Source organism: Propithecus coquereli, unplaced genomic scaffold, assembly GCF_000956105.1.
Source record: "Propithecus coquereli isolate 6110/MARCELLA unplaced genomic scaffold, Pcoq_1.0 Scaffold907, whole genome shotgun sequence".
Lineage (NCBI taxonomy): Eukaryota > Metazoa > Chordata > Mammalia > Primates > Indriidae > Propithecus > Propithecus coquereli.
The window spans coordinates 346,231-371,170 of record NW_012155363.1 but is presented as its reverse complement, the minus strand read 5'-3'; the positions used below and the strand labels follow the sequence as shown (position 1 = coordinate 371,170).

The window sequence follows — 24,940 nt, the reverse complement described above, 5'->3', positions numbered from 1 at the left end:
TCCCCCCTCCCCTCAGCCTCCAGCTCCTCATCCCCTCAGCGCCCCCACCGGGTCCCTGCCCCCGCCCCGGCCCGCCGCCTGCGCTGCCCGCCTGTCCCTCGGCCCGCTGAGCCGCTCGCTTGGGGCCCGCGAACAGCCAAACGAGCGCACTCGCATTCTCCGTGGCAGTATTTTGGGGGGAAAGTCGCACGGAAGGGAAGCCGCCCCTGCTCCAGCGCCCACGCCCGAGTACTCGCCCCGGGGCCAGGCAGGGGCGCCAGCACCAGCGCGCCCGGACCCGCTTACCGGCGCCGCTTCCCGGGACCAGTCCGCCGCAGTCTCCTCCCGGCCGCGCGGCCGCAGGCGGCACCGCCCCCAACTTTACGATATAAAGGAGCCCTGTCGCTTTAAACCTGAAATCCCGCGCAGACACCAGTTCTCGCGAGCTCCGAGGTCTCATACATATTACCCACAATTCCCTTTCCTTTCTTTCTGCTCCAGCCGCCCAAGATGGTAAGTGAGGTACAGTTCTGCGATAGCGGCGCCGGGTTGCGGCTCTATCCGCTGCCATCCTCCTCTGGCGCGGCCGCTCGGGGCCCCATTCTCCGCCCAGCGGTGGGGGAGCCCCACCGGGTCTGGCATGGAAGCATCGGGCTGCGCTGGAAGCTCCGGCGGCCCAGAGCGGGGTGCGCTGGCCCCTGTGGCGCCAGGTCTGGGAGGAGGCTCTTAGGGGCTGGGCCGAGGCGCTTGAACGTCTTGACGGCTCCTGTCTTCCCGGGTGCCGCCCCGGAGGTCTTGCACGAGGCGTCCCGAGCCCGTCCCCGCCGGAGGGTGGAGCGTCTCGACCGCCGTCGGCAGCTGCGGCGCCGTCCCGGCGAGCGGCGCAGATGGGCGCGCGAGCTCGGCGGTGCGTGTGGCGGCGCGGACGTCCCGCCGCTGGGGTAGCCGGCGCGCGGGCGGGGTCCACCCCCTGCCCGGGGGGCCAGCTCGAGAGAGGCGCAGAGGAGCCGCTTGACTGGGGTTTCTTTGTGCCCAGCCGAAGGGAAAGAAGGCCAAGGGCAAGAAGGTGGCTCCGGCCCCCGCCGTGGTGAAGAAGCAGGAGGCCAAGAAGGTGGTGAACCCGCTGTTCGAGAAGAGGCCGAAGAACTTCGGCATTGGTGAGCGGGGAGGGCGAACGCGGCCGTCGTGCTTCCGCGGGGAAGGGTGATGTTCCGCAGGCTGCAGTGGGTCGGTCTGCGGTCGAGGCGCCGGGGGGGAGTTCTTAGCTCGTCCCCGTGAGCCGGGGCAGTGGCGGTGGCGTCGCCGAGTTGCTGAGCGTCTGAGCCTGTCGCCGCATTCGGCGACGCTGGGACTCCGCTTGGCCATCACGAAACGCTGGCTCCCCGAGCAGAGGCGCTTTGGCTTCTTGTTGGATGCGGAACGCGTCGCGGGTGTCGCCGCGCTGCGCGGCGTTCGTGTGCAGATGATGTAAGAGAATATTTGCTATCTGAAAGATGGTGATGACCTTTTAACCACCAAGATCGCTGATGCACCAACACCGCTCTGAGTGGCCCAGACGGGGACTTGACGCGGGTTTGAGCCTCACTTACGGTGTTGGCCTTCACTTCTCAGGACAGGACATCCAGCCCAAAAGGGATCTCACCCGTTTTGTCAAATGGCCCCGCTACATCCGTTTGCAGAGGCAAAGAGCGATCCTCTATAAGCGGCTGAAAGTGCCTCCTGCCATTAACCAGTTCACCCAGGCCTTGGACCGCCAAACAGGTGAGGCTGTGAGTGTCTCAGGGGAGGAGGGAGGGCGTGCTATTTTGACAGTACTGGGAAAGGGGGTGGTGGGAACTTCCAGGTGGGTGGGTTTATTAAATCTAGGATTCCTTGTTTTGTCCAGAACGTGAAGGTGGCCTAACTGAAGAGATTGTGTATGTCGCCTTAGATTTTTTTGAACTGCAGTTGTTTTTTGATTACACCCCCATTCCTGCATTAAATACACCAGGAGGGTGGCCTAGCATTTATGTTAAAGTGACTTAGTACTTAAACTACAAGCCTAAACTGAAGGGTATCTTCGTAGCTACTCAGCTGCTTAAGCTGGCTCACAAGTACAGACCAGAGACGAAGCAAGAGAAGAAGCAGCGACTGTTGGCCCGGGCTGAGAAGAAAGCTGCCGGCAAAGGGGATGTCCCCACTAAGAGACCACCTGTCCTTCGAGCAGGTGAGTGGGCCCTCCCTAGAGGGGCTGAATGGCGGGGCAGGCTGTTGGCAGTGATGTATGAATTTCTTCACCTGAAATGACTGTGGAGAGTAAAATCCGAGCTTTTTAACACTGAGCCACAGCTGTGCCCACCTGGCTACAGCTTTTTGTGACCAGAGCAGCACCCATAAATGCTCATGTGGAGTGGCTGTGTGTGTTCTAGGGGTCAACACCGTCACTACCTTGGTGGAGAACAAGAAGGCTCAGCTGGTGGTGATCGCACATGACGTGGATCCCATCGAGGTACGTGTGACCCGCTTTTAAGCACGGACTGCCGAACCTGGGGTCTCTGCCAGTACCTGGAAGATGGAGTAGGTTTAATGTTGAGTCTGGCATGGGGCCAAAGTGGGTGACCAGGACAGTCACCTTTCTATTCCAGGACAGTACTGACAGAGGATCTAACTTGTGCATGACTTTTGCAATGATGTGAATCTCTCACTGAATTAAACCTTGAAGTGCAAATACATGAGCTTTTTAACCCTGAGCAATTGCTACCAAGCTAGATTTAAAAATTACTGCTTTTGGTCAGAACATGCTCCCCAGCTACTGCTTTCTTGCAGCTGGTTGTCTTCCTGCCTGCGCTGTGTCGGAAGATGGGGGTCCCTTACTGCATTATCAAAGGGAAGGCCAGGCTGGGGCGTCTAGTCCACAGGAAGACCTGCACCACTGTCGCCTTCACGCAGGTTAACTCGTAAGTATGCAGCTTGACCCCAGACTCTGTCCCCAAGTCACCTAATCCATTCCTCAGATTTTTTTTTTTTTTTTAACCTTAAAGGCCAGCCTTTTTGGCTAAAGGAACACATGTATTTGAGACTTTGCCAATGATGGTTAAGAATTTCTTCACCTGAATAAACCATGTGGTCACATTTTATCTGAGGCAAAAGGCTGTTTTGACCTAAAAATGAAAGCATTTCTGTTTTCTAGAAAGGTCACTAAAAGCCCACCTTTGTCCCTGCCTCCTTAGGGAAGACAAAGGAGCTCTGGCCAAGCTGGTGGAAGCCATCAGGACCAACTACAACGACAGATACGACGAGGTGAGCAGCTCACACAACACTGCCATGGGCAGATCGAGTTTGTGTGCAGGGGACTGGCTGGCTCTTAACTCTTTGAGTGATTCTATTTGGTGATCACTTGTAACAGCCAAATAGGAAAGTTAACTAGCAAGCTTTGAAAGCCTCCAGAAATGACAGGCCAAGCTGACTGCCTGCCTCTTGTTTCAGATCCGTCGTCACTGGGGAGGCAACGTCCTGGGTCCAAAATCTGTGGCCCGCATCGCCAAGCTGGAAAAGGCAAAGGCTAAAGAACTTGCTACTAAACTGGGCTAAATGTACACTGTTGTTTTCTGTACATAAAAGTAATAAAAATTATCCTTCACCCAGTGTCTGGGCATTCGAGGTTGAAGGTAATTGGGTTTGGGGTTGAAACAAGTACATTTTTTTAGAGATGGGAGTCTCACTCTTGCTCAGGCTGGTCTGGAACTCCCAGAGTGCCAGGATTACAGGCATGAGCCATCGTGCCTGGTACAAATACGTTGTTAAAACAGGAGCCATAATTATCCCCTACAGACAGGGCTTAGAGAGTCCTCTCAAACTTAACTATCAATTGCATGTCAGGGTTTTTTTTTTTGAGATTGAGTCCCGCTCTCTCGCCCTGCTTGTCTTGACCAGAACTCACAGTAATCTTAAACTTGTGGGCTCAAGCAATCCTCCCACCTCATACCACCTGTAGCTGCCAGGTACACTATCATTTTTTAAATTTTTTATATTTTGTGCAGCCAGTCAAGTTTTGAAAAAGCTATCTTAAATTCTTGAGGCTGCCGCTTTCCTTTCCGCACTGCGCAGTCTGTGACCCGCAGTGTCATGGCCAGAGTTGAGGCGCCCACCTCTCCCTTCGACCACTGCTACAGCTGCCTCTGATCTCCCCTCAACAGGGCAGCCCGGGAGCCGCCCAGGCTCACTGCAGGGGTACAGCATGTGGAACCCATCCCGGGCCTAAAACTCCGGTTAACAAAAGCCGCAGGAATTTTCACTGTGCAGGATTTTAGGATCAACCAGTCACTATCATTTAAGGTCGGAAAAGAGGCTCAGGACTTTTTTATTTATATCAGCAGTGCATGGTCCAGGATAAGTCCCGTCGGTTTTGTTTGTTCAGAGACTTCCTAGTTATTTGTGGACAGGGCCGTGTCATGTCATCTCGTCAAGCACCAGGTGTCCGACGCAGAAATTTCTTAAACCACAGGTATGAGGTGGCTGCACAGAGTCCGTACCTTGGGTTGAAAGGAAGTTAGGAGCTACTGTTAGGCTGCAGTGTTCTGAAGGAGTGGGAGCCAGGGGACAGCCAGGGACTCACCAGGTAATGATGTACTGCATGTGCTCATTCCTCACTGTGACTCTAGTCTGCCCTCCAATGGGTCCTCCAGGGACTGTGCTCTCTGTAGAGACAGTGGGCTTGAGTCCTCAGCCTGCTGCTGGTTCCCTAGGGGCTGTGGTTTCTGTGAGGGCTTCTGCTTGGGGCCAGCCAGCCCTGTGCACGGCCTCCTTTTCCTAGCACTTGCCAAGCCAAGTGGCTCTCAGCTGCAGAACTGCCCCCCACCCCACGCTAGAATGTAAGGGCCCAAAAGAAACTGGGAAGTGCTCTGATGTTCTGGGGTGGGCTGGTCACAACGTACCGAAGTCGGCATCGATGAAAATGGGGTCTGCACCTGTGATCTTGGCCATGGCCTCCAGGTCTCGGTAATACCAGTGGTTCCCTTCTGGATTGTTCTCAGGGACAAAGGGCTTCCTGGTTTCTGTCAGCCTGACCATCCCAACGAGGTCCACTTCTCCCTCAATCTGTGAGGGGGGTGTGACACTGCTCTGCATGGAGATGGGATGACTCCTACAGAGCCCTCCTCCAAAGGGGGAAAGGGTCCTGGTCCCTTACCTGGCCTTTTCTTCGGGTGTCGGGATTTACTTTCTTCCTGGGGACAAACCCTCTATTGACCAGGATTGTGGTTCTAGAATAATGAAAAGATGCTACTTCAGGAGGAGAAGGGTTTTTGAATGATCATCACTAACGACTACAGCACCAAGGTTTTTAAAACAGGACTGAGTCAGTGGGGACCAGACCTGGGAGCACACGCTTGAGAGCCTTCACCTCTTGAGCCCCTTTCTTGGTTGGGAAGAGCTGCTCACCCTCCCCTTTACTTACCAGCCTGACTCTGAGGTTTCTGACAGAAACCTCCCTGCCGCTTTCCTTTCCGCACTGCGCAGTCCGTGACCAGCAGTGTCATGGCCAGAGTTGAGGCGCCCACCTCGCCCTTCGACCACTGCTACGGCTGCCTCTGATCTCCCTTCAACGGGGCAGCCCGGGAGCCGCCCAGGCTCACTGCAGCCTGGTAGGGGTGCAGCATGTGGAACCCATCCCGGGCCTAGAACTCGGGTTGACAAAAGCCCCAGGAATTTTCACTGTGCATTCATCTTCCAGTTCCCCAGTTACACGGGTCCTCTCGTACCCGTCATTTCCTTCGCTTGTAAGTCTTTCCCATCTTCTAACTCTGTTTGGGCCAAACAGCCCCCGACGAACCTCCTGATTGAACTCCCCCCGGGCAGGGCTGGGGTTTTCTCCTGAGTTTCTCACTGCCCCAGGATCGTTTAACGCATGGGCCAACGGACAGTTGCTCCAGAGCGTCCTGCCTCACTCGTCTGCCTCCCCTTCAGAGCTGAACACGCACAAGTCCCTTGGTCACAGGTGAGCTGGCTACGCAGGTTGCTTATTCAGTGTCACAATTAGGGATTCCACAATCTTCAAAGGACTGAGCCTTTCTGAGTACCTTGGATTCCCAAGGTTTACTCCTAGGGCTGGGAATTGGCACATCCAACTGCACCTGCCAGGGCAGCTGGCTCCCCACGTGGCCCACTCACCCCAGGTCAGGGCAGTGGAAGGGAGTGATGACATGGGCCCCGCTCTCAGCTGAGGAGGAGATCCGGCCGGCCTCCCGGGCCTCTCGGGCAGGGTCCACCATGGTCCGGGGCATCATGTACAGCTCCTTGGAGTGGTCAAAATGCCCTCTGACCTTCACTGGCCTGTACTCCAGCGCCTTCAGTTCCACTGGGCTGCGTGGAGAAAACGGCAGTGGGGCAAGGCTTGGCTGGAAAACAAATGCCCTGATGGGGGCCACACACTACAAAGCCCACCAGGGCCAGAGAGGTAATGTAGGAAGGCGGAGGGCAGGCACAGGGGTCTGCGGAATCACAGAGCATGCCCTCTGAAGGGGATCCCTCAAATATACTGGACCTGAAAAAAGGGTGACACCCAGGATCAAAAATAAGACTTTTCTACTAATGTCAGGAGGCCTCATGTAGCTTCACAGTCAGGTGTCAACAGCAAGCCCAGCGGGATGACTCATTCAAGAAAGTGACCGACAAAAGGTCCTGTCAAGAAGGGTAGGAGGGACCAGCAGAAGGCAGGGCCCCACTGCTGACCTCCAATAAGATGGTCCCCAGGTGGGCAGCCACACTCACTCTGCTGGCAGAGGGATGGGCTCAGCCAGAACTCGAGACTCTAACTCTGCAATCAGGTTCAGCTTCCACTTCCGACGCTGGACCTACAGAAACAGAGCACAAGCCGAAGCAGGTGGCAGCAGGGGCCAGGGCTCAGACCCACCCAAACCACATGCCAGTCTTTACCTGCCATGTCCCCAAGCCAAAGGCAGTCACGGGGATGAGAAGCAGGAACCACTGGAGAAAGGAATCCTCTTCTGCTTTTGTGGCAGGTGCTTCTGCTGCAGAACTGCCACATCTGCTTGGCCTCCAGGCCACTCCTGGAGAAAGTGTCACAACACTGGCATGGGTCAGAAGCTCTAGACCAAACAGAACTGAAGCAGCCAATTTCGCAAGAAGACTCCACCAATATTGCCAGAGACAATGTGGCACAGGAGTGAACAGATGAAAACCTGCTGCCGGGAGCCCACCAGAAGCACCTGTGTCCAGCCCAGCTCCTAACCCTGCCCAGCACACGGGGACGTGGCATACACTCAGTAGATGTTTGATGACTGAATAAGTGAGATCTAGGGCTTTGTGCTGGCTCGACCACCAACCATGACCCTGGGTAACTCAGGTAACCGACTCATGCCTCTTTATTCGATAATATGTTAAGACGTGTTCTACTGCACGAAGATGCACAGTATTGACTCATTCCTTCAAAAAGCATTTCATAAGCAGCTACGCTTGCAAGTAGCTTACTAAGTACTACTGGCTTTGTGCTGTGCAGAGAAAGCAAGACGGCACAGCTCAGGATAGTGGCTTGCAGAGCCCCTAACAGCTTTCCTTCTTCGCTGCTCATCATACATGTGAAGACGAAGCAATGTACTAAGCTCTCAGAGAGTGAGTCCCACCAGCTGAAAGCGACACGGGCCTTGTGGCTGGAGCAGGCTTACAGAATACCTTTTATTTGTGCATGGCACCTACTGACTGCAAAATACCCTTTGCTGTGCACTGAAAGGAAACGTGACTGCGGTGGTCAGACGCGCTTTGCTTTAGACTGCCAGAGCCTGCGCTCCCATCCTGGCCTGCCGCGCTCATTAGCCGGGCGAGAGCTGGCAAATTAGTCTTGAACCCTCCCCAGGGCGGGACCCACAGAAGGAGCCGCCCCTCGCGTTGCTGCGGGGCTCGCGCAGGGCCGCGGCTGCCTCAAAGGCATCTAAAGTGAAACTTTATTCCACGGCTCTCCCGGGAAGCCTATGTCCCGCGGGCAGCTACAGCTTCATCTCGACCCCCACGACACAGCCCTTCGCCGCGGGGCGGAAGGCAGGTGTGCTTCCCGGCGCCTCGACCACAGCCCGGCCTGAGTCTCCTCACCTGGGCGCAGGGGGACCCCAAGGACGCTCCTCCGGGCAGCGCGGGCCGGGGCCTGCGGGAGGGACAGGCAGGCTGAGCGCCTCCGCTCGGCCCCGCCGCCCCCGTGACGCCGCGCCCCACCCCTGCCGCCCGCCGGGCCCCGCGCTCACCAGGCCCGCGCACGCCGCCCGCAGGCCCGGCCGCTGCGCCGCCAACGCCGCCATCGCTTCCGTCCCCGCGGGCGCTTCCGGGGCGCGGGAGGCGTCTGCTTCCGGGGCGCTGCTGAGCCCCGCCCCAGCCCCGCCCCCGGCTCCACGAGGTGCGAGACGCGTCCGTCGGGCTGCGGGGCCATGAGCGAGCCCGAGGCCGATGTCCGGGCCTTCCTGAGCCAGCACCCGAGCCTGCGGCTGCAGCCGGGCGCCGGCAAGGTCCGCGGCGGGCTTGGAGGGGCGCGGGGAGGAGAGGAGGGGAGGGGAGGGCAGCGGGCGGGGGAGGGGGTGGGGCCCGGCCCCCTGACCGCCCGCCCGCCCGCCCGCAGGTGAGGTGCGCCCTGACGGGCCACGAGCTGCCCTGCCGCCTGCCCGAGCTCCAGGTCTACACCCGCGGCAAGAAGTACCAGCGGTTGGTCCGCGCCTCCGCGGCCTTCGACTACGCTGAGTTCGAGCCTCACATCGTGCCCAGCACCAAGAACCCGTAGGTGGCCCGCGGCGGGGCGGGAGGACTCAGGACGGCTCCTCCCCGGCCCCGGTGCCCGAGCCCCTCAGGGTAGCCCCTCAGGGTGACGCCGGGGACAACGGGGTCCTAGTGCAGTCGGGGGACCTGAGGGAGGGTGTGATGGGGTCGGGGTCACTTCTTTGCCTCAGAAAGGAGCGTTGATTTAGCTGATAGTGGAGGGTTGACGATCATCTCAGCGCGAAGAGGGGGTGGTGAGCGCTGCAGGGGTGAGGCTGGCTGTGCCTGTTTTCAGGTAAACTTTAAGCCGCTTCCTGCCCCAGCTGCAGAGTGGCACTGCTTGGGGAGCTTTAAAAAGTCCTGCTGCTCAGGCTACACCATAGACCATCCTGTGCTCTCCCAGGGGCGCCTTCACGTCCGGGGGGGCACGGGGGATTCCACGATGCAGCGCTGGTCTGGGTCCTTGCCGTGAAGGGTCCCTGCAAACCAAGGTCTCCCTGCCCGGTAGGCACCAGTTGTTCTGCAAACTCACCCTGCGGCACATCAATAAGTCCCCAGAGCACGTGCTGAGACACACCCAGGGCCGGCGGTACCAGAGAGCGCTGCGCAAGTGTAAGTCCCTGCGTCAGAGCACACAGGCACGTGGTCTGTGCGCCCTACCCAGATGGGAGCACCCCTTGAGGGCAGAAGTGATGCCTTAGGTCATTCTTTAAGTCTGCTTAGTTCCTGGCACAGTGAAGAGAGGGACCACGGCCCCGCCTGTCCGAGAGCCAGAAGCAGGCATGGAAAGATTGCACGTTTTGACAAGCGGTGTGGAAGAAAGTGCCAGGGTCGCAGGGAGGGCCTGCCGTGGACCAGAGCGACGTGAGGGGGCAGCACTCCAGGTAGAGGCCATTGTCTGCGGAGGTCTCAGGCAGAAAGGTGCTTGGCTGTGGGAGGGTCCAAAGGATGGCCTCGGGCCAGCGTTCGAGGTGGACCAGACCACACAGGCCTTGCAGGCCCTGGCCAGGAGCACGTGCAGTGGGTGCACTGAGAGGGTGGGGACAGGGACCGGCTGCAGAGTCACCCAGGAGGTGGTGGTGACTTGGGGAGAGGAAGCAGATGCAGAGGCTCCAACTGCTTTGGGAACAGAACCAGATTGGGAATGAGGAATGGAAGAAAGAAGTCCCCCAGGCACCCCACGTTGGTGGCTGAGAACCAGTTAGTAGAGGATGGCCTGGTGAAGACACGAGAGGGAGTCCGAGTGGCAGGCTTTGCGGGGGAATTATGAGTTCCTTTGAGGAGGGGTCTCCGGTGGGAAGGCTAGCACCCTGTGGAGGCCTCCAGGCATGAGGACCACCACCTGAGCTTGGCCTGTTTCCAGTCAGAGTGTTCAGCTGCTTGGGGAGGGTGGGCAGGAAGGTGCTAGATTGCAGGGGCCGGGGGGTTTCACAGATGAGAGTGGGTTTGATGATGGACGTGGAGCCCAGAGGGGACTGGGGACGGTGAGGCCACTTCAGGGCAGTGGTCTGAAGGAGTCAGAGCGTGGCGTTGGGGGACCCGGCCCAGGGCACTGTAAGGAGACTTGGCCTGCAAGCTCGGCGCTGGCAAGGCTGCTGTGTGGCTGTGGGAGTGGGTGGCAGAGATGACAGCAGCATCAGAGGCCGGGGCCCAGGAGGGCTCGTCCAGCCCACCGGGGTGATGGCGGGACATCACTTCCCCTGCTAGGGGAGCCGTGCTGGGCTGGAGGGCAAACTCCAGGACCCCCTTCATCCACGAGGGGACAGCAGCGGCAACTTCAGGGAGGCCTTTGTCAACTCCCTGCCGCAAGCCTAGGGGCAGCAAGGGCCAGACAGCCACTTCCACTGAGCCCTGCCGTCCAGGACAGGTGCCCAGCTGTGCTGAGAGGACTTCAGTCTGCTGGAGACAGGCTGGGCTGCATCTGAGAGGCCTGTCAGCCTCGCCGGGGCACGGCCTGCCTAGGGGCCTGCTCTGTGCTCTCCCAGCCACTACTTGCTATAGCCTGGCTGGGTCGCAAGGCCCAGTGGACTGGCACCATTTTGCTCATCCCCACAGTCGTGGGGCCTGGGCAGAGCGCAGCCCCCCACGTTAGCCGGAGGACTGGGGGCGTGGGGGAACTGGGCGTGTGCTGGCTTCTCTCCCAGATGAAGACTGTGAGCAGCAAGGGCTGGAGTTCGTCCCTGCCTGTCTGCTGCACGGGAGGAGGAGGAGAGAAGACCAGAGGCACAGCGGCGGGCGGCCGCGCCCCAGAGAAGCCTTCTGGGAGCCTGCGTCCAGTGACGAGGGGGGAGCCCTAAGTGACGACAGCATGACAGACCTGTACCCACGTAAGCGGGAATGGCCCCATCTCCCCTGACTCCCTCTGGTTCTGGTCTGGGTAGCTGCCTCCTGTCAGGTGTTCTCAACACCCCTGCACGGAAGGCAGTGACTTTGACCTGAACGACCTTCAGCCAGATCCACTATCCCTTCCAGCTGAGGTGTTCACCAGACAGGACCTGGGAGGGACTGAGAACGGGGATAGCACCGATGACGCTGTGACAGACGAAGAGGACGAGAAGCCAAGGCCCCCAGGAGACAAGGGTGCTGGTGTCAGGAAGGAGACGGGAGCGGCCGGGAGGCTGGCCCCAAAGCGTGGGAAGGTGAGCCGTTCCCCTTAGGCTGCTCGCCTGGCAGCAGGGATGGTTTTCAATTTCTTAAAAATAAAAAAATTGGACTTTTTTCACATATGAAGTCCCCAGCTAGCAGCCGCTCAGACGGGGGCGGCCCGTCGCTTCTGTGGAAGCCAGGCTCCTCGGACGGGGTTCGAGGCCGCTGCTTAGCGGGCGACCCCAGTGCCCACCGCAACCTGGGGTTGGTTTGCCTGAGGCACGGGAACCTAGAGGAAGGGACTGGATTTACTGGACTCGCCTTGGCCTTTGCTAGCAGAGCTTTGGGAGGAGCAGGACCAGGCTGGCACTGTGGGCGGGCGGTGCGCCCAGCTCCTCTGACTGGCTGCAGCGTGTGGTCTTATCCCGCGGCTATATGGGAGCCGGTGGTGTTTAGACTAACACCAGCACCTCTCTGGCTGGGGGCTGGGGGAGCCTTTGACTGGAAGAGCCCCTCCCCGTGGGATCAGACAGGCTCCTGTAATCGGAATCCTGTTCATGCCACAGAAGCAGCTGGGCACCCTGAAAAAGAAGTTCAAGAGTCATCACCGAAAACCTCGGCGCTTCGGCTGCTTTAAACAGTCGGGTTAATAAAGTGCTAAGAAAGCCTCAGGCCCTCTTCTGTGAGCCGCATGTGTCCTCTGACTTCCTGGGGTGTCCCCAGTGTTTTGTCCACCCACCGGTCTTTGTCTCATGATGTTTGCTGCCCCTGAGGCAAGGCTGCCCCGCAGATGCGGGGGTCCTGTCACCCACACCCAGGAACCACACCCAGGAAGCAGCAGGGGCTCAGAGGTAAGAATCTTCTCTGGACACGGCTTCAGAGAAGCCTAAAGCACGGCCTAGCTCACCACAGTGTCCCACGGAGAGCCCTGGCCAGACCCCAGCCCAAGCTGGGCGACACCTTAGGATGACACTGTGTACAACAAATGCCATTATTTATTTTGATGTGTTTCCAAAAATCAATGTTTTCAAACACAACTAAGATATAAAATACAGCATAAAATGAGATTTAGATCTATTTCCCACATAAAGCAAAAAAATTTTCAGAAATTGTGTTGCCAGAACCAATTGGTAGGTCACACTTTTCCTCCTGCTGGCAAAGGCATCTCCCCCGTCTTGGGCACTCGCGCGTTCAGGGCCAGGGACCCAGAACCACCCCTGGGATCGAGGCGCTGCTGCTGCCGCCGCAGAACTAGTGCTGACTGCACTCTCCACCCCTACCCGACAGCGACGCTGCGTTCATGGGGGCGGGTGTGGGCCAGGAGATAGCCCTGCTGAGTTTGAAACACAGTTAGAAGCCACTCTGTGCAGTGAGCATCTGAGTGCCAAGGAAGAAAGAACCCCTGTGTCCTGAAGCCACTGCTTGATTTTATAAATACTAGGAGACTGAGGGTGGGCCACGAGGTGGGTTGAGGAGGTGATGGGTCCAGGTGCAGGGCCGGTGGGTGCCCAACAGCACTGGGGGCAGAAGCAGCCTCACCTCTGCCCTACAAGCCAAGGGGCGAGAGAAGGGTGAGCCCAGAGACTGGTCAGGACCGGCCCCCGGCAGCGCCAGGGTAGCCTCAGCCAGCCTGTGCCCAGAGGGATGCCTGACTGCCGTGCAGCATTCACCGCGGCGCAGATGAGCAGGGAACAAGCGATTAGCCCCCCCGCACAGAGAGGAACACGCTGTAAGGCAATGTTAGAAAACTTTAGATACAGGATCAAGATCAAATCAGTAAGGCATCACAAATCGTAAAAAGTAATCTTGGCTGCATTCAGCGTAGCAAGTGGGCAAGGTTGGAGCAAGTGACAACCTCGGGAAAGTGGTGTGTGTGGATGGGCCCCAGACCTCACGCTGAGGTCGGTGTGAGGTAACAGGCCGAGCCCGCAGGTGGCAGCGTGAGATGCCCGGGGCCACGGCGGGCCCGCCTCGCTGCTGGGCCCAGGTGGCCAGCACCACCCAGAGCCGCCGCTTCCCCAAGGACTTGCCACCCCTCATCCCTGCCTGAAGCCGCTGAAGCTCCCAGGGTGTTACCAACGGAACACAGCGATTGGATCAGAGCCAACTTTCCCAGTGGTGTCTGCTACCGCAAACGGCAGCTCCCACCACCCCTGACGCTGCACCACTCTGCGTCCTCGCTGTTCCTAGAAAGTATTACAGCGCAGGGGCAGAAACAACGTTGAAGCCACTGCTACGATTTTAACCAAGGAGTTTAACTGTGGTATTTGGCCGAACCATCCAAAATCGTTTAGTAGTTTGAACTAAAAATGTAAACTTAAAAAAAAAAGAGGGAGACTGATTTGAATGATGTACAAATGTGTCTGCTCACAGTACAGCTTGAGGACCCCTCCCCCAGGAAAAAAAAATCAAAATCGGGACTGAGGCCATAACCAGCCCAGCTGCTCACTCCAGAGGCTGTGCCGTGGCGGGGACCGACTGTCCGGCTGGCCAGCACGAAACAGACACCAGAGCGTGGCTCCCGAGCAGATTCAGCCGTCAATTTCCAGGTGTCTCTGCAAATAAAGTTCTCAGAACATCTGTGCCCTTGCCAGGGAGGGAGGGAAGAGGATACCTAAATGCTGGCAGTTTGGTTGCATCCGCCCACACCAGTCCTTGGTGGCCACGGCCCTAGCTGGGCAGGGTGGGGACCTCTGGCTGTTACCACTCCTTCTTCTTCTCATCCATGGAGACGCCCCCGGGGCCCAGAGCCACCACCAGCAGCAAGCCCCCGATGACCGACATGGTCTGGAAGAAGTCGTACTTGAGGAAGTCGTGCATGGGCTTGTAGACGGGAATGGTCCAGAAGGCGTTGAAGTACACGTTGATGGCGAACAGCCAGACCACGAGTGTCAAAGCCGCCAGCTTGGTTTTAAAACCGACGGCCACCAAAATCATCAGCGCCGTGCCCACGATGTTCTGCACGATCTGCGTGGGTCGAACGGTTAAGAAACTCAAATGTAAGGAAAAAAGATATTTTATAAAAAGTTCCACCTGCCCCTTATCACTGGGGTATCCGCGCGGGGCTGGTGCAGCCAAGCTGAGGGCGGCAGGCGGGGGACGAGCCAGCGGTGGGCAGCAGGGGCAGCAAAGCCTCGAAGCCTGAAGCGGTGGAGAAGCGTGAAAGCCTCAGTCAGCACGGCCTGTGCCTGCCCGCAGCGAGCTCTAACGACTGGACTCCCGGGCGCCTCCTGGCCCGCCCGGCCACCCACGCTAGAAATGCCCTCTTCTCCTCAGGGCACCAGGAGCCGTCCTGGGCACCTCGCCCGGCCAGGGCTCTCGGGCAGCTCCTGGAGGACTCTGCACCCTGACAGTGGCACACGGGAGTCGTGGACGAAGGTGTGTACGGCCAGGAGGGAAACAGAAGCAGGAGGCTGCGCAGAGGGCGCTGGCGGCAGTGGGAGGAGGACCCGTGCGTGGGCACTGGGACCCCAGCAGTCAGGGAGGGCCCGGGCTTAGTTTGCTGGCCAGGCAGCTTCTTGGCACACAACAGACTGACGGCTCCTGGCTGGCTGAAGGGATCGGAGGTTTTCTCCCCCGGGGCGTGGCTGGTGTGCACCAGCGAGTGGGGGCGGGCGGGAGGCTCTGGAAACGAGACCCGGTCACGCCTGCGGGAATACTTACAGAGAAGAAGCTGGCGTCCAAGTGAAGGAGCGTCATGAACATCAGAACCAGCAGGACCCTGCCTCCGAGCTGCATGTACTGCTTGGGGGAGCTCTCGCGCATGGTGGGGACACCCGCGAACATGCTCTTCCCTTCAGAACGGGACTCCGCCAGGAGCAGCAGCAAGCCTCCTCCCAGGGCCAGGTTCCTGAGGACCAGAAATGCCAGCCAGCAGCTCACCAGGCGTCTGGTCTGTCCCTCAGACCAGACCCAGGGAGACCGTGGTGCGCACAGGAAGGGCCCCGCTTCCCTCTCTCCAAACTGAGCCGGCTGCCGGGCAGGCTCCGTGCACAGGACCTGACTCGACTTAAACCGCCGTGAAATCTTACACAGCTCAAGAAACAGAGGTGTCTTTCCAGATAAACAGCAGCAGGCTACACACATAGGACCCAGTCCTAGTTGCGGCTTCGCTGTTGGGCCGGCTGGGTCCCTGTGAGGTCACTCAGACCTGTGTCCCCAAACCCATGAAATAAGGGGTCAGAAGAGATGGCTGCACCCCCACTACCGTCCAGGGGCTCTGCGATATCCACTGCAGAATCTGTTCTGAGAAGCTCGGTTTAGACGGAAAGGAGTTTATTCCAACCGGAGTTACTGAGTTTAGAGATACACAATGAGGATCCCTTAACTGAAATGTGTGGGACCAGACGCATTTCAGAATGTTTTGGATTGTGGCATATTTATATTACATACTTACCCGCTGAGCATCCCAAATCCGAAAATCCAAACTCTGAAATGCTCCGATGAGCACTTCCTTTGAGTGACGCGTCAGCACTCAGAAATGTTCAGATTTGGGATGCGGAACCCGCGTGAGAAGAGTGCACTAAAAGTCACCGGCCAGAACGCACGTACCTCATCAAGAACTTCAAGTCCCATAAAATGCTGTAGGCGATCGTCTGTGGGGAGGAAGACGGAGACTTGAGTCTCAGCGTTTTCAAATGAACGTCTCCAAAATTAACAACAGCATCCGGCAGTTTTTCCAGTACAAGTGGGAATACAGAACACAAAAACCATTTTAGGACACTGAGGACAGATCCAAGTTCAAGAATTTGGTTCAGTGTTTCTCAGAGTGTGGTGCTGGGCCCTTGGACCTGTGGGTCTAACCAGAGTCGGGCCCACCATGTTGCAGAGGTGACCGAGACGCTGATTGGCGACACTGCTTCCAGCGTTCTTTCTGAGAAACCAGCTTGCACCTTATGAAGTGAAGGGATAAAAAAACACTGCTCTGGCTGTAGCCACGCTAGTGACTTCCCCTCATCACAGGAATCTCAGGAACATGGCAAAGATGGCCAGTACCCAGAGCTGGCCCCTACTGAGGGGTCCAGCCTCTATGGCCCAGTGCCACTGTCTGGTTCTCCTGAGCTTGCTATGACTGAAACCCAGCGATGTTCCCGGAAAAAAAGGAGGTCCAGGCAGGCAGAGATGCCACAGGGCTGAGGGGCAGTGACACTGACCCCTTGAAGATGCCTTTTCAGGAGCTCTGCTCCACCGGAGCAAAGAAAAGTGAGACCCCACTACGCGCCCCATGTCCCTGCAGTGCGGGGATTCCACCGTGGGACCCCACTGCGCGCCCGTGTCCCTGCAGTGCTAGGACTCCAACAAGAGCCCCCGTGGCGTCCACGCACCTGCAGCGCTATGATGCCGAACAGCCCGAAGCAGGCGTACTGCACGAAGTTCCTGCTCAGCACCAGGACGCAGCCGGCTGTGGGGAGAAGAACATCATGAACGTCACAACGGCAGGGTTAGGGGGCCTGTGGGTGGCCCAGGCGAGGAGACAGTGTCACAGCACACTGCCACCTCACCTGGCCCTCTGGTCCAGCTGCAGCCAAACCACCTACCCAAGCAAAAAGCAACTTCTGGGAGAATTAATGACAGGCAAGGGCCACATGTGATGAGTTACTTTCTGGAAAGCGGCTCCCTTGCTGTGAGGAGGAACGGCCGCCTTCCGGTCAGCTGTCCCCCCGGGCACGATCCACTGCCCTACGTGGGGGCACAGCAGGCCGAAATGCCAAGTCCCTTCGTCACCCTGTGATGGCCAGGGGAGGCCGTCAGGAGCAGAAGGAAGGCCGGAAGCCGGCAGGCGTCTCCGCCCGGTCCGGCACCCTCCCTCAGCCGTTCACCGGGGTCCCACCGGCCTCTCCAGCGCAGCTCCTCGCAGGCCTCCCAGGCCACCCGGCACCTCCGTCTCCTGCTCTGGGCACGGGACAGGGACCACGTCACGCTGCTGTAGCGAGCCCCAAAGCAACGAGCCCAGGCCTGGAGGCAGAGCTGGGGAAAGCGGCGCGGGCCACGGCCTCGGGAGCCCCTGCCGTTCACGCGCAGCGCTTACTAACGATCCGGGGCAAGAAGCCCAGCGACTCCTGACAGCCCCCGGCGCCACTCACTCAGCTGTCCGAGCAGGTTGAGGAACACGAAGGACGAGGCGAGCAGGTAGCCGCAGCTCCAGGTGGTGTCGATGTAGTCGCGCTGCTCGCCCCACTGGAACCACATGCGGATGCCGTCCTCCAGGAAGGTGCTGATCAGGCAGAGGCGCGCCACGTGGGGCAGGTACTGCTTTGTGACTCGCAGGAACTGCAGGGCCACAGAAACCTGGGGGTCAGGCGGCTGTGACAGGGCACACAGACCCAGCCAGCGCTGCCTCGGGCAGGGCACGTGTGGGGACAGGGCAGTAAGGACAAGCAGACACAGCAGCCCCGGGGCCCTCCACACCTGCTCCTGAGCACCACCCTGCAAGCCTGGACACACGGGACAAGCCAGGCGTCAGTCCCAGAGATGGACGGCCCAGCGGCAGGCCCACCTGCACAGACGCCACAGGGCGAGGCCCCAACACCCTCCGCTGTGATTTCTTGCACCGCTGCGGCAGGCTTGCCTAGGTGGCAGCTACAGCGACAGTCCTCAGGTGGCACTGCCACAAGACACACGGTGCTCTTTTCAGTGAAAGGCATGGACAGAATCACAGAGTGACAGCTGAAAGTCCCCTAAAGGTCATCTGGTCCGGGGTTTCTCCACCGCAGCACAAGTGGCTCTGGGCTGGCGTTCTTTGTGGGGGGGGGGGGCTGTCCTGGGCACTGCGGGAGTGGAGCCGCGCATGGCCTCTGCCCACGGATGCAGTGGCAGCCCCCGTGTGGCACCACAGTGTCGCGCACCATTGCCACACGCCCCCACCGCTCTAGTCCAACCCTTCGTGCTATAAATGGGCAAACTAAGCCCGGGAGGCAGGTCCCCTGGGCTGTGCTAATGGCACAATTCTGTGCCTCGACCCCAGCCTGCTGGTCACACACAGGGAAGGGCTAAGGCCTTGAACTCCTAGCCTTCCCAGCGCCGCTCAGAGCCCTCCAGACAGAACCAGAACCAGAACCAGGTCTGGGGGGCCTCACAGCCAGCTGAACGGTAGCTCACGCTTTGCAGGTATCCAAGTCTCCAGAGCAGCAGCAGGAAACCCCAGACTCTGAAGAGCATCTGGTATAGTCACAGAGGAAAGCTGGCATGTCCCAGCCCCTGACATGTCCCAGTTCCCCTCCGGACAGCTCAGGATCTGACTCGCACAATGGGGTGTGCGAGAATTCTCAGTAAGAGATAGAACTGCAACCGGGCGTGGTGGCACACGCCTGTGATCCCAGCTACTCGGGAGGCTGAAGCGGGAGGATCATTTGAGCCCAGCCTGGGCAGCAGGGTGAAACCCCATCTCTAAAAAAAAAATATTAAGTTGGTATGACTAATGGCTAGAAAGCACCGGGATTTTTTTTAAAGGCTGTGTAACCCAAAGCAAATTAAAAATACACTACAGCCTGCGCAACACAGCGAGACCCCCACCTCTAAAAAAAAATACCAAAATTAGCCGGGCGTTTGGCGCCTGTAGTCCCAGCTACTTGGGAGGCTGAGGCAGAGGATGGCTTGAGCCCAGGAGTTTCAGGCTGCAGTGAGCTACAATGATGCCACCGCACTCCAGCCCAGGAGCAGAGTGAGACCCTGTCTCAAAAAAAACAAAAAATAAAAATAAAAAACACACTAACAAATAGGATGGACAACTGTTTCGATAGCAAGATAGTGTATAAAATCATGCTCAAAGGTCAAAGGGATAAATACATTTATGACTTCCTTCTGTCCCTTACAAGTCACGTCATTTATGATGGCTGGATTAGGAGGCCACCATGCACTGCTGAATGCCAAGTACGAATGTCACGCAGGTATACCCCATGCACTTTTATCACCCACTCAAAACTGATACAGAGTGGAAGAAATCCTAGACAACACGGCAAGCCCTCGGGAGAAAGATCAGGGGACCCACCCGCAGAAGTGACGTGTCAAGAAGCTGGGTCCAAAGGGCATGCGCGAGTCAGACCCCTGCACGGGACAGGTGAGCCCATGTCGGCTGCACAGGCCTTGAGGGCTGGCAGGACCTGCTGTTGGGACAGATGAGGACGCACACAGAGTGTTTTTTACCATCCACACTTTACACACCGGCCAGAGTCCTAGACCCTACCGAGGCTCCCGTCTCACCAGCGAGCACCGGGGTGGGGCCCTGGCTTGGTCGGCATCACGACGGGCCCCATGGGGCAGGGAGCGGCAGTCACAAAGCGGGTGGCCACTCTCCTCCCAGCGCCCACTCAGTCCCTGACCCCCACTGACGTGATGGCAGGTGAGGTCTCAACTCTCATCTTTTCTTTGCCTAAAAAATTCCTTTCTAAGGGGCCCTGGTGATTTGGATTTTCTGGTCCACACAGGAATGGCAGCGACAAACACCCGGAGAATCAACCCGCCGGGTCCGAGGAAGGAAACAGAGCCTGAGGCCTGAGTACCCTGTCCCCAGCCCGCCCCACATCGACCAGCCAGTGCACTGCATGGCCACGGACAGGCCAATTTCCTGTTCTGGGGTCTCTACGCTCCCTGCAAAGTGAGGACAGCTGGGTTAATGCTTGCTAAGAGTCGTTCCAACTTGAAGCCTAAAATCAGCAGGGAAGGATAAAGGAGAAAAACTTTTTTTCTTTTTGTAGAAAAGAGGTCCAAATACTTCCATGTGAACTTGAGACCCACGCAGAGAAGAAGTAAGATGTGTACACACAGCGTTAAACACGCCCACACCGCGCCAGGAGGTACGGGGACAGCCACGCCACACAGCGTCCCCGGGTCTGGCTCCTGGCCTCAGTGCTTCTGAAACGCCCAGCAACGGCACAAGCACCGGTTCCGCGGGAGAGGCGGAGACCGCTGCCCCTGCCCCCAAGTAGCGCTGCTCTAGCGCAGCGACCTGCGCGTCCCGGCAATGGCGCAGGCCTTCACCTCCCCAGCGTGGAGCCCAGAGGCAGACATCCGAGGTGTTCCGACTTGCTTCCAAAATGAGGCTGTCAGCCACTCACTGACCCCCAGACGAGCGAACAAGCCCCGGCCCGTGGGCTGCGGTCCAGCCCCCCTTAGCCGCAGGACCCTCATTTGACACGTCATCGGCCACGCGCACAGCCCGCGAGACGAAGGCAGTGTTTAGGAGCCTCCGTGATGAGTCGGCTACGCTTAATTTGAGTGTCTGGGCCAAAAGGATGAAAGAGCAAAAGAGACCGAGGTGGGACGTGCAATCCACACCCCTGCCCCGGCGCGCGGCCAGGAGCAGGCGCAGCTCTTTGCTTTGGGGGGAGGGGACGGATTCAGGTCCTGCACTGCACGCGGCATGTCCACGGCGTGGCCGTGCTGGTTGTCAAAGGCAAGCGTGACGGTGGCCCAGGTCGAAGGCCGACCGTTCTGGAGGCCAGGCTGACGCAGAGCCTCCGTTAAACCGGCCACCGCCTGAGGAGCATCTGTTTGGCATGAGCGTGAAAGAAGAGCCACAGTCAATGACAAGGCCAGACCCAGGGTTGACCTTGCCTCCTACACGCACGCTGGTCACACCTGTGCAGACCTGGCGCTGGCCCCACGTCATGCGGCTCTAGAAGGCATCCTCAGCACAGCAGAGACGGTCCCACGACTCGGGCAGCACCGGGCCACTGCTGGCAGCCGGCACGCAGGCCGTGGGCCGCAGGCCAGGTGCACACGCTGGCTGTACAAACACTGCGAGCTGTAAACCCGTGGCCGTCCCCTCAGCAGAGATCTGTGACAGGAGCGCCAGAGGACGACGCTGACCTGGACAGCTCGTGAGAAGAGGAGATGACACAGGCAGCTCCCTCCGTCGGCAAGCTTCTCGCGAGGGCGCGGCGCGTGAGCGCGGACAGCGTCCCCGTTAGCAAGTGAAAGCTGAGATTTCGCTCAGAGGGTTATTATCTCAGAGTCTTGCAGGGCATTTTCGAAGCGTAATTAAACCCAGCCCGGGAGACGGCTCTGGGCCGACAGCACACGGCCACCTGCCGCTCCCACACCACACAGAAAAGCGACTTCCTCTTCACGTTCAGGACAAAAAGTAACTGGGGGGCAGCCTGCGGTTATCGATACACGAGAACTCTGAGGAAGAACGAAGGTCAGATTTCCTTGATCACCAAGGACTGGGGCTGCCCTGATCAAGGGCCGACTGAAGTCCACAAACCTAGAAACGAGACCCTGTGCCGAGTGACTTCCCTCACACCAGGCTGAGTCAGGGCTGGCGCAAGAGTTCGGTGACTCACCGAGACTCCAGAACTTCCCAGCTAGTCTCCCTCCAAGTGCTGCACCCTGAGAGCCGGAGGTGTCACGGGCCCTGTCCCGGAGAGGGTGGCGAGCTTGACAAGAAACCTGCGCGTGACAAGAAGCCCAGCCGTAGGAAAGGCGTGGCACAGGCCCCACGCAGGGTGGCCGTGCCGTTTTCCGGGAGGGGCCTCACTAACCACACTCCCTGACTTCACCCCGCGCCCCACAGGAGGGGGCGGTTGTTTCTTAACCTCCTGTTAAGATCAGCATGTGGAGAAAAGTGAGTCAGCTCCCCCGGTCTTCTCTCCGACTCCTTCACGGGATGGGCAGGAAGCCCTTTGCAGGGGACGCTGGAGCCCGCCAGACGGCCGGCCACACAGCACTCACCGAGAGCCTCCCCAGGCCCATGCACCACACAAGGGGCTCTGGTGTCCTCATCAGGACACCCTCAACACCCAAGGTCAAGGCTGAGGCCAGCTCCTAGCTCCTGGGACGAGCTCTGCCACCCTCGAGAGTCTGGCCCCAAGCAGCTTTTCTGTCACTTTGGTGATGACCATCAGGCAGAACCCATTAAGTGCTAATACTCCTGTTTATGGGTGTAAACGTGCTTGGAAGCCACATTTTGCAGACTGTCCAATAGGCGGCGAGTAGCAGCAGCGGGCTGGACGTTATTTTGGATTGCTGAGTTCATTAGAGTTTCTGGCTCTTTCCCACGGCTTCCGAATGCCCAGCTCCTGCACAGAGCACGTCTCAGCAGTTTCTCCAGAGCCCGGCTTCCTGGGAGGAAGAGGACACTGTCCCTGGCTGCCAGGGCAGGGAGCCTGATGCCAGGGGCAGAGACAGAGACACAGCTCGGGAGAGCCTGCCAGCAGAAACCAAGCAGACTGCTCTCCCCATGGACCGGCCTCTGCACACCAGAAGGCGGCGGTCCACCAAGCAGTGGGGAACTCAGCCTTTGGGGCGACCAGACGAGGACTAGCTCCAGCCCCGCCACCAGCCAGTGTAGACCACGGCAAACCTCACTCTCTCACAGAAGATGCAGATGCCACGGCCCACCTCCTGCAGTCAGAAGGGCCACGCGAGTCGCCCTTGTATACACCTAGCGTATCAAGGACGCAGCCTAGTTAAAGGTTCGGTATTATGGTCATAATTATCAGAGGACACTTGGGCCTGGCAGACAAAGCTTTTTTGAGGTTTCACTCTCAGCAGCCCAGACTTTGTGGTCAAATCCTGTCACTTCATTTTTGCTTTTGTTTTCTGAAGATTAGAAAAAAATGCATGTGTCACATTATCTGACCAGTGACTTCCATGATAATTTCCCACTGTCTTCAAATGAGATCATTTTCATGTAAACGCCCGAACTCTCACGTCATTCATTACTGGAAGCTTTGTTTCAAATATCGAGTGGCTAATTGTTAAAATGAATGGCACCACCCCAGTGCAGTCAGACTTTGTCACAGGAAGCCATGTTGTGGCTTCACACCCTATAAGCTGCCTATGGCAGAAGAGGGTCCTGATTTGGCTTGTGACAGCAAGAGAGTCATTGGCCTCCTGAGCTGCCCACAGGGGGCACGGAGTTCCTGCTGACATACTGTGTGCTGCCCAGGCAGACTGGAACCAAGAGGACTCTAACGCAGCTCTGCTGGCAGCGGAGCCTGCGCACTGAGCCTGCGCACTGACAGACGTGGCCTTCATCCACCTTGCGCTTCTGCTGTTTAAGCAGCACGCCCTTTCACCACGGACCGTCTTCCCCTCGATCTGTGCCACCAGAGGGGCACCAGGCACTGGAAACCGGCTGTACAGGGGCTTGACCAAGGGTGGAGACCTGGGGTCTCTTCAGGGCTGCGGCCACGGCACGTCCAGGAGCCTGGGCGGCCTCACCTTCCCCTCGGTTACCTGGTCGACGTCAGCCTGTGTCCCCCTCAAGGGCCTCTGCAGTTCCAAGATTCTGCTTCTTTCATTTAAAAGGTAACAAAATGCAGGGAGAAGGAGAAGAAGAAAGGATTACGTAAGCAGATTCTGAACTTCTTTTCAGTAGGAGAGCCTATCATTTAAGAGTTGGCAGCAGCTTGACTGGAGACATTTTATCTACATTTGGTTATGAAATTCACTTGCAAAACCAGGGTTTTGCAGGCTGAAGAGTGAGTGCACGAAGCTCTCATACTTCTCTCAGCTAAAACGAGCCATATTCTCAGGGAGTTGTTACTTGGGGAAATAAAATTGGGTCACTAAAATTTATGTCAATGAAAACTGACAAACAAAAAAGCCTACTTGCTTCTTGAGAGCTTTTGGCATGAACTGTGTTTGTGAGGAATACAGTTTTTAAACTGTGTCTTTGAACACAAAATTATGACCTTAGAAAAAACTGCTTCTTCAACTTGGTATACTTTTTACCCCAAAACTGGTTTAAAACATTAACTCACAGGAAAGTGATGCAGTAAGAACCACTGATGAGGACACACTAGAAAGATATCACCCCTCGAGGGGGACAACAGAAAAGCCCATTCACCAATAACTGATCAGAAAATGCTCACTTATTTTTTTAAAAACACACACTCAAAAGCCTTCCCATAAGTCTAGGCCTCAGAGTTCGATGACTCAGTACGACCCCGAAAAAAATTAAAAATTTAACCATCACTACTTTAAACTCTGGCGAAGCCACAGACACATGAAGTAGACCAAGGAGAAAATGGCAGGTGGGCCAGATGAGGGTCTGCCTGCAGGGTAAGGCTGCTCCTCTGCAGACGTAACGGGATACTTCTAGCAGTAAACGGCACACATCTAAATCACCGCCAGGCGTTCTTTCTGCCAAGCTTAATCAAAAGAGAGGGTGCAAGCTCGGTCCCTTCACTTTCCCAGGGTCTGATCCTGCCCACCCCGTTTCTGAATGCTTGCGACGACTCACAGCCTGTTCCCTGGGCTTCCCAGCTGCTCGGGTGCCACCTGTACACGTCGGGAAGGGAAAAAGCAGGCGACAGCCTTCCCCTCCTCCCAGGCTGTGTACAGACAGATCCCCGCTCAGTACGGCCCGGGGCAGAGTCCAAGCCGGGAGGGAAAGATGCAGGCAGGGTCAAAGGGACCCCACGAGTCCCGCGCATCTGGGAAAGAGGAGAAAACAGCGCGTGGCTTCCTGTAACGGGGGTGCATCCAGGGCGCCCCCTTTCCTCCCGGAGGACCCCCGGGCCGCCAGTCCGACCTAGCCCCGGTTGGGATCCGAGCTCCCCTCCCCGCCCCCCAGGCCGCCCGCTGGAAGGAAAGACGTGACCCGAACAATCCGCACGCAGAGGACGCCCCCATTTGCCGCAGACGGGCCCCAGACACCCCCGGACTCGAGCCGGGGCCCGGGAGCGGGGACGAG

At 58.0% G+C, this 24,940-nt stretch overlaps 6 protein-coding genes across 7 annotated transcripts in view; 3 read left to right on the top strand and 3 right to left on the bottom strand.

Moving 5' to 3' along the window:
- Positions 1-491, bottom strand: part of MED22 (mediator complex subunit 22) — a 6,544-nt gene extending 6,053 nt beyond the window's left edge. Inside the window, exon 1 of the mRNA XM_012664698.1 lies at positions 286-491. Within this exon, the coding sequence (XP_012520152.1) occupies positions 286-439 (154 nt within the window). The 5' untranslated portion in view covers positions 440-491. The remainder of the gene's footprint in view (positions 1-285) is intronic.
- Positions 447-3,598, top strand: RPL7A (ribosomal protein L7a). Its single transcript, XM_012664697.1, has 8 exons — positions 447-492; positions 1,016-1,136; positions 1,591-1,740; positions 2,045-2,185; positions 2,388-2,467; positions 2,785-2,915; positions 3,189-3,258; positions 3,445-3,598. Exons 1-8 carry the CDS (start codon positions 490-492, stop codon positions 3,547-3,549), a joined length of 801 nt encoding a protein of 266 aa, XP_012520151.1. The 5' UTR covers positions 447-489; the 3' UTR covers positions 3,550-3,598.
- Positions 3,599-4,302: 704 nt separating this feature from the next.
- On the bottom strand, positions 4,303-8,291 carry SURF1 (surfeit 1). Of its 2 annotated transcripts, none has more exons than XM_012664694.1 (9): positions 8,211-8,291; positions 8,062-8,113; positions 6,892-7,025; positions 6,727-6,809; positions 6,127-6,318; positions 5,147-5,219; positions 4,893-5,055; positions 4,574-4,655; positions 4,303-4,490 (listed from the first exon to the last, which is right to left on the bottom strand). In XM_012664694.1, the coding sequence occupies exons 1-9, from the start codon at positions 8,262-8,264 to the stop codon at positions 4,421-4,423; spliced, it is 903 nt and encodes a 300-aa protein (XP_012520148.1). In that variant the 5' UTR covers positions 8,265-8,291; the 3' UTR covers positions 4,303-4,420. The 2 variants fall into 2 exon arrangements, with proteins under 2 accessions (XP_012520148.1, XP_012520150.1); XM_012664696.1 differs by having other exon boundaries at positions 4,926-5,055; positions 8,211-8,283.
- A 64-nt stretch (positions 8,292-8,355) lies between these two features.
- SURF2 (surfeit 2) lies at positions 8,356-11,953 on the top strand. The gene is made up of 6 exons (XM_012664693.1): positions 8,356-8,468; positions 8,579-8,733; positions 9,221-9,324; positions 10,857-11,039; positions 11,185-11,351; positions 11,865-11,953. Exons 1-6 carry the CDS (start codon positions 8,391-8,393, stop codon positions 11,946-11,948), a joined length of 771 nt encoding a protein of 256 aa, XP_012520147.1. The 5' UTR covers positions 8,356-8,390; the 3' UTR covers positions 11,949-11,953.
- Positions 11,954-12,275: 322 nt separating this feature from the next.
- Positions 12,276-17,606, bottom strand: SURF4 (surfeit 4). Its single transcript, XM_012664692.1, has 5 exons — positions 17,382-17,606; positions 16,623-16,699; positions 15,850-15,893; positions 14,962-15,148; positions 12,276-14,265 (listed from the first exon to the last, which is right to left on the bottom strand). Exons 1-5 carry the CDS (start codon positions 17,485-17,487, stop codon positions 13,999-14,001), a joined length of 681 nt encoding a protein of 226 aa, XP_012520146.1. The 5' UTR covers positions 17,488-17,606; the 3' UTR covers positions 12,276-13,998.
- Positions 17,607-19,324: 1,718 nt separating this feature from the next.
- STKLD1 (serine/threonine kinase-like domain containing 1) overlaps positions 19,325-24,940 on the top strand; it is a 25,458-nt gene continuing 19,842 nt past the window's right edge. The window contains exon 1 of the mRNA XM_012664691.1: positions 19,325-19,354. Within this exon, the coding sequence (XP_012520145.1) occupies positions 19,325-19,354 (30 nt within the window). The remainder of the gene's footprint in view (positions 19,355-24,940) is intronic.

Coding starts and splice junctions, on each gene's coding strand:
- SURF4 (XM_012664692.1), bottom strand. CDS start 17,487: ATGTGGTTCCAGTGGGGCGAGCAGCGCGACTACATCGACACCACCTGG. Junction 15,894..16,622: donor TCGGCATCATAGCGCTGCAG/GTGCGTGGACGC, acceptor TCCTCCCCACAG/ACGATCGCCTACAGCATTTT. Junction 15,149..15,849: donor GACTTGAAGTTCTTGATGAG/GTACGTGCGTTC, acceptor TCTGGTCCTCAG/GAACCTGGCCCTGGGAGGAG.
- SURF1 (XM_012664694.1), bottom strand. CDS start 8,264: ATGGCGGCGTTGGCGGCGCAGCGGCCGGGCCTGCGGGCGGCGTGCGCG. Junction 6,810..6,891: donor TTGGCTTGGGGACATGGCAG/GTAAAGACTGGC, acceptor CTGTTTCTGTAG/GTCCAGCGTCGGAAGTGGAA. Junction 6,319..6,726: donor CCCATCCCTCTGCCAGCAGA/GTGAGTGTGGCT, acceptor TTCTCCACGCAG/CCCAGTGGAACTGAAGGCGC.
- SURF2 (XM_012664693.1), top strand. CDS start 8,391: ATGAGCGAGCCCGAGGCCGATGTCCGGGCCTTCCTGAGCCAGCACCCG. Junction 9,325..10,856: donor CCAGAGAGCGCTGCGCAAGT/GTAAGTCCCTGC, acceptor CTTCTCTCCCAG/ATGAAGACTGTGAGCAGCAA. Junction 11,040..11,184: donor CATGACAGACCTGTACCCAC/GTAAGCGGGAAT, acceptor TATCCCTTCCAG/CTGAGGTGTTCACCAGACAG.
- RPL7A (XM_012664697.1), top strand. Junction 2,186..2,387: donor ACCACCTGTCCTTCGAGCAG/GTGAGTGGGCCC, acceptor TGTGTGTTCTAG/GGGTCAACACCGTCACTACC. Junction 3,259..3,444: donor ACAACGACAGATACGACGAG/GTGAGCAGCTCA, acceptor CTCTTGTTTCAG/ATCCGTCGTCACTGGGGAGG.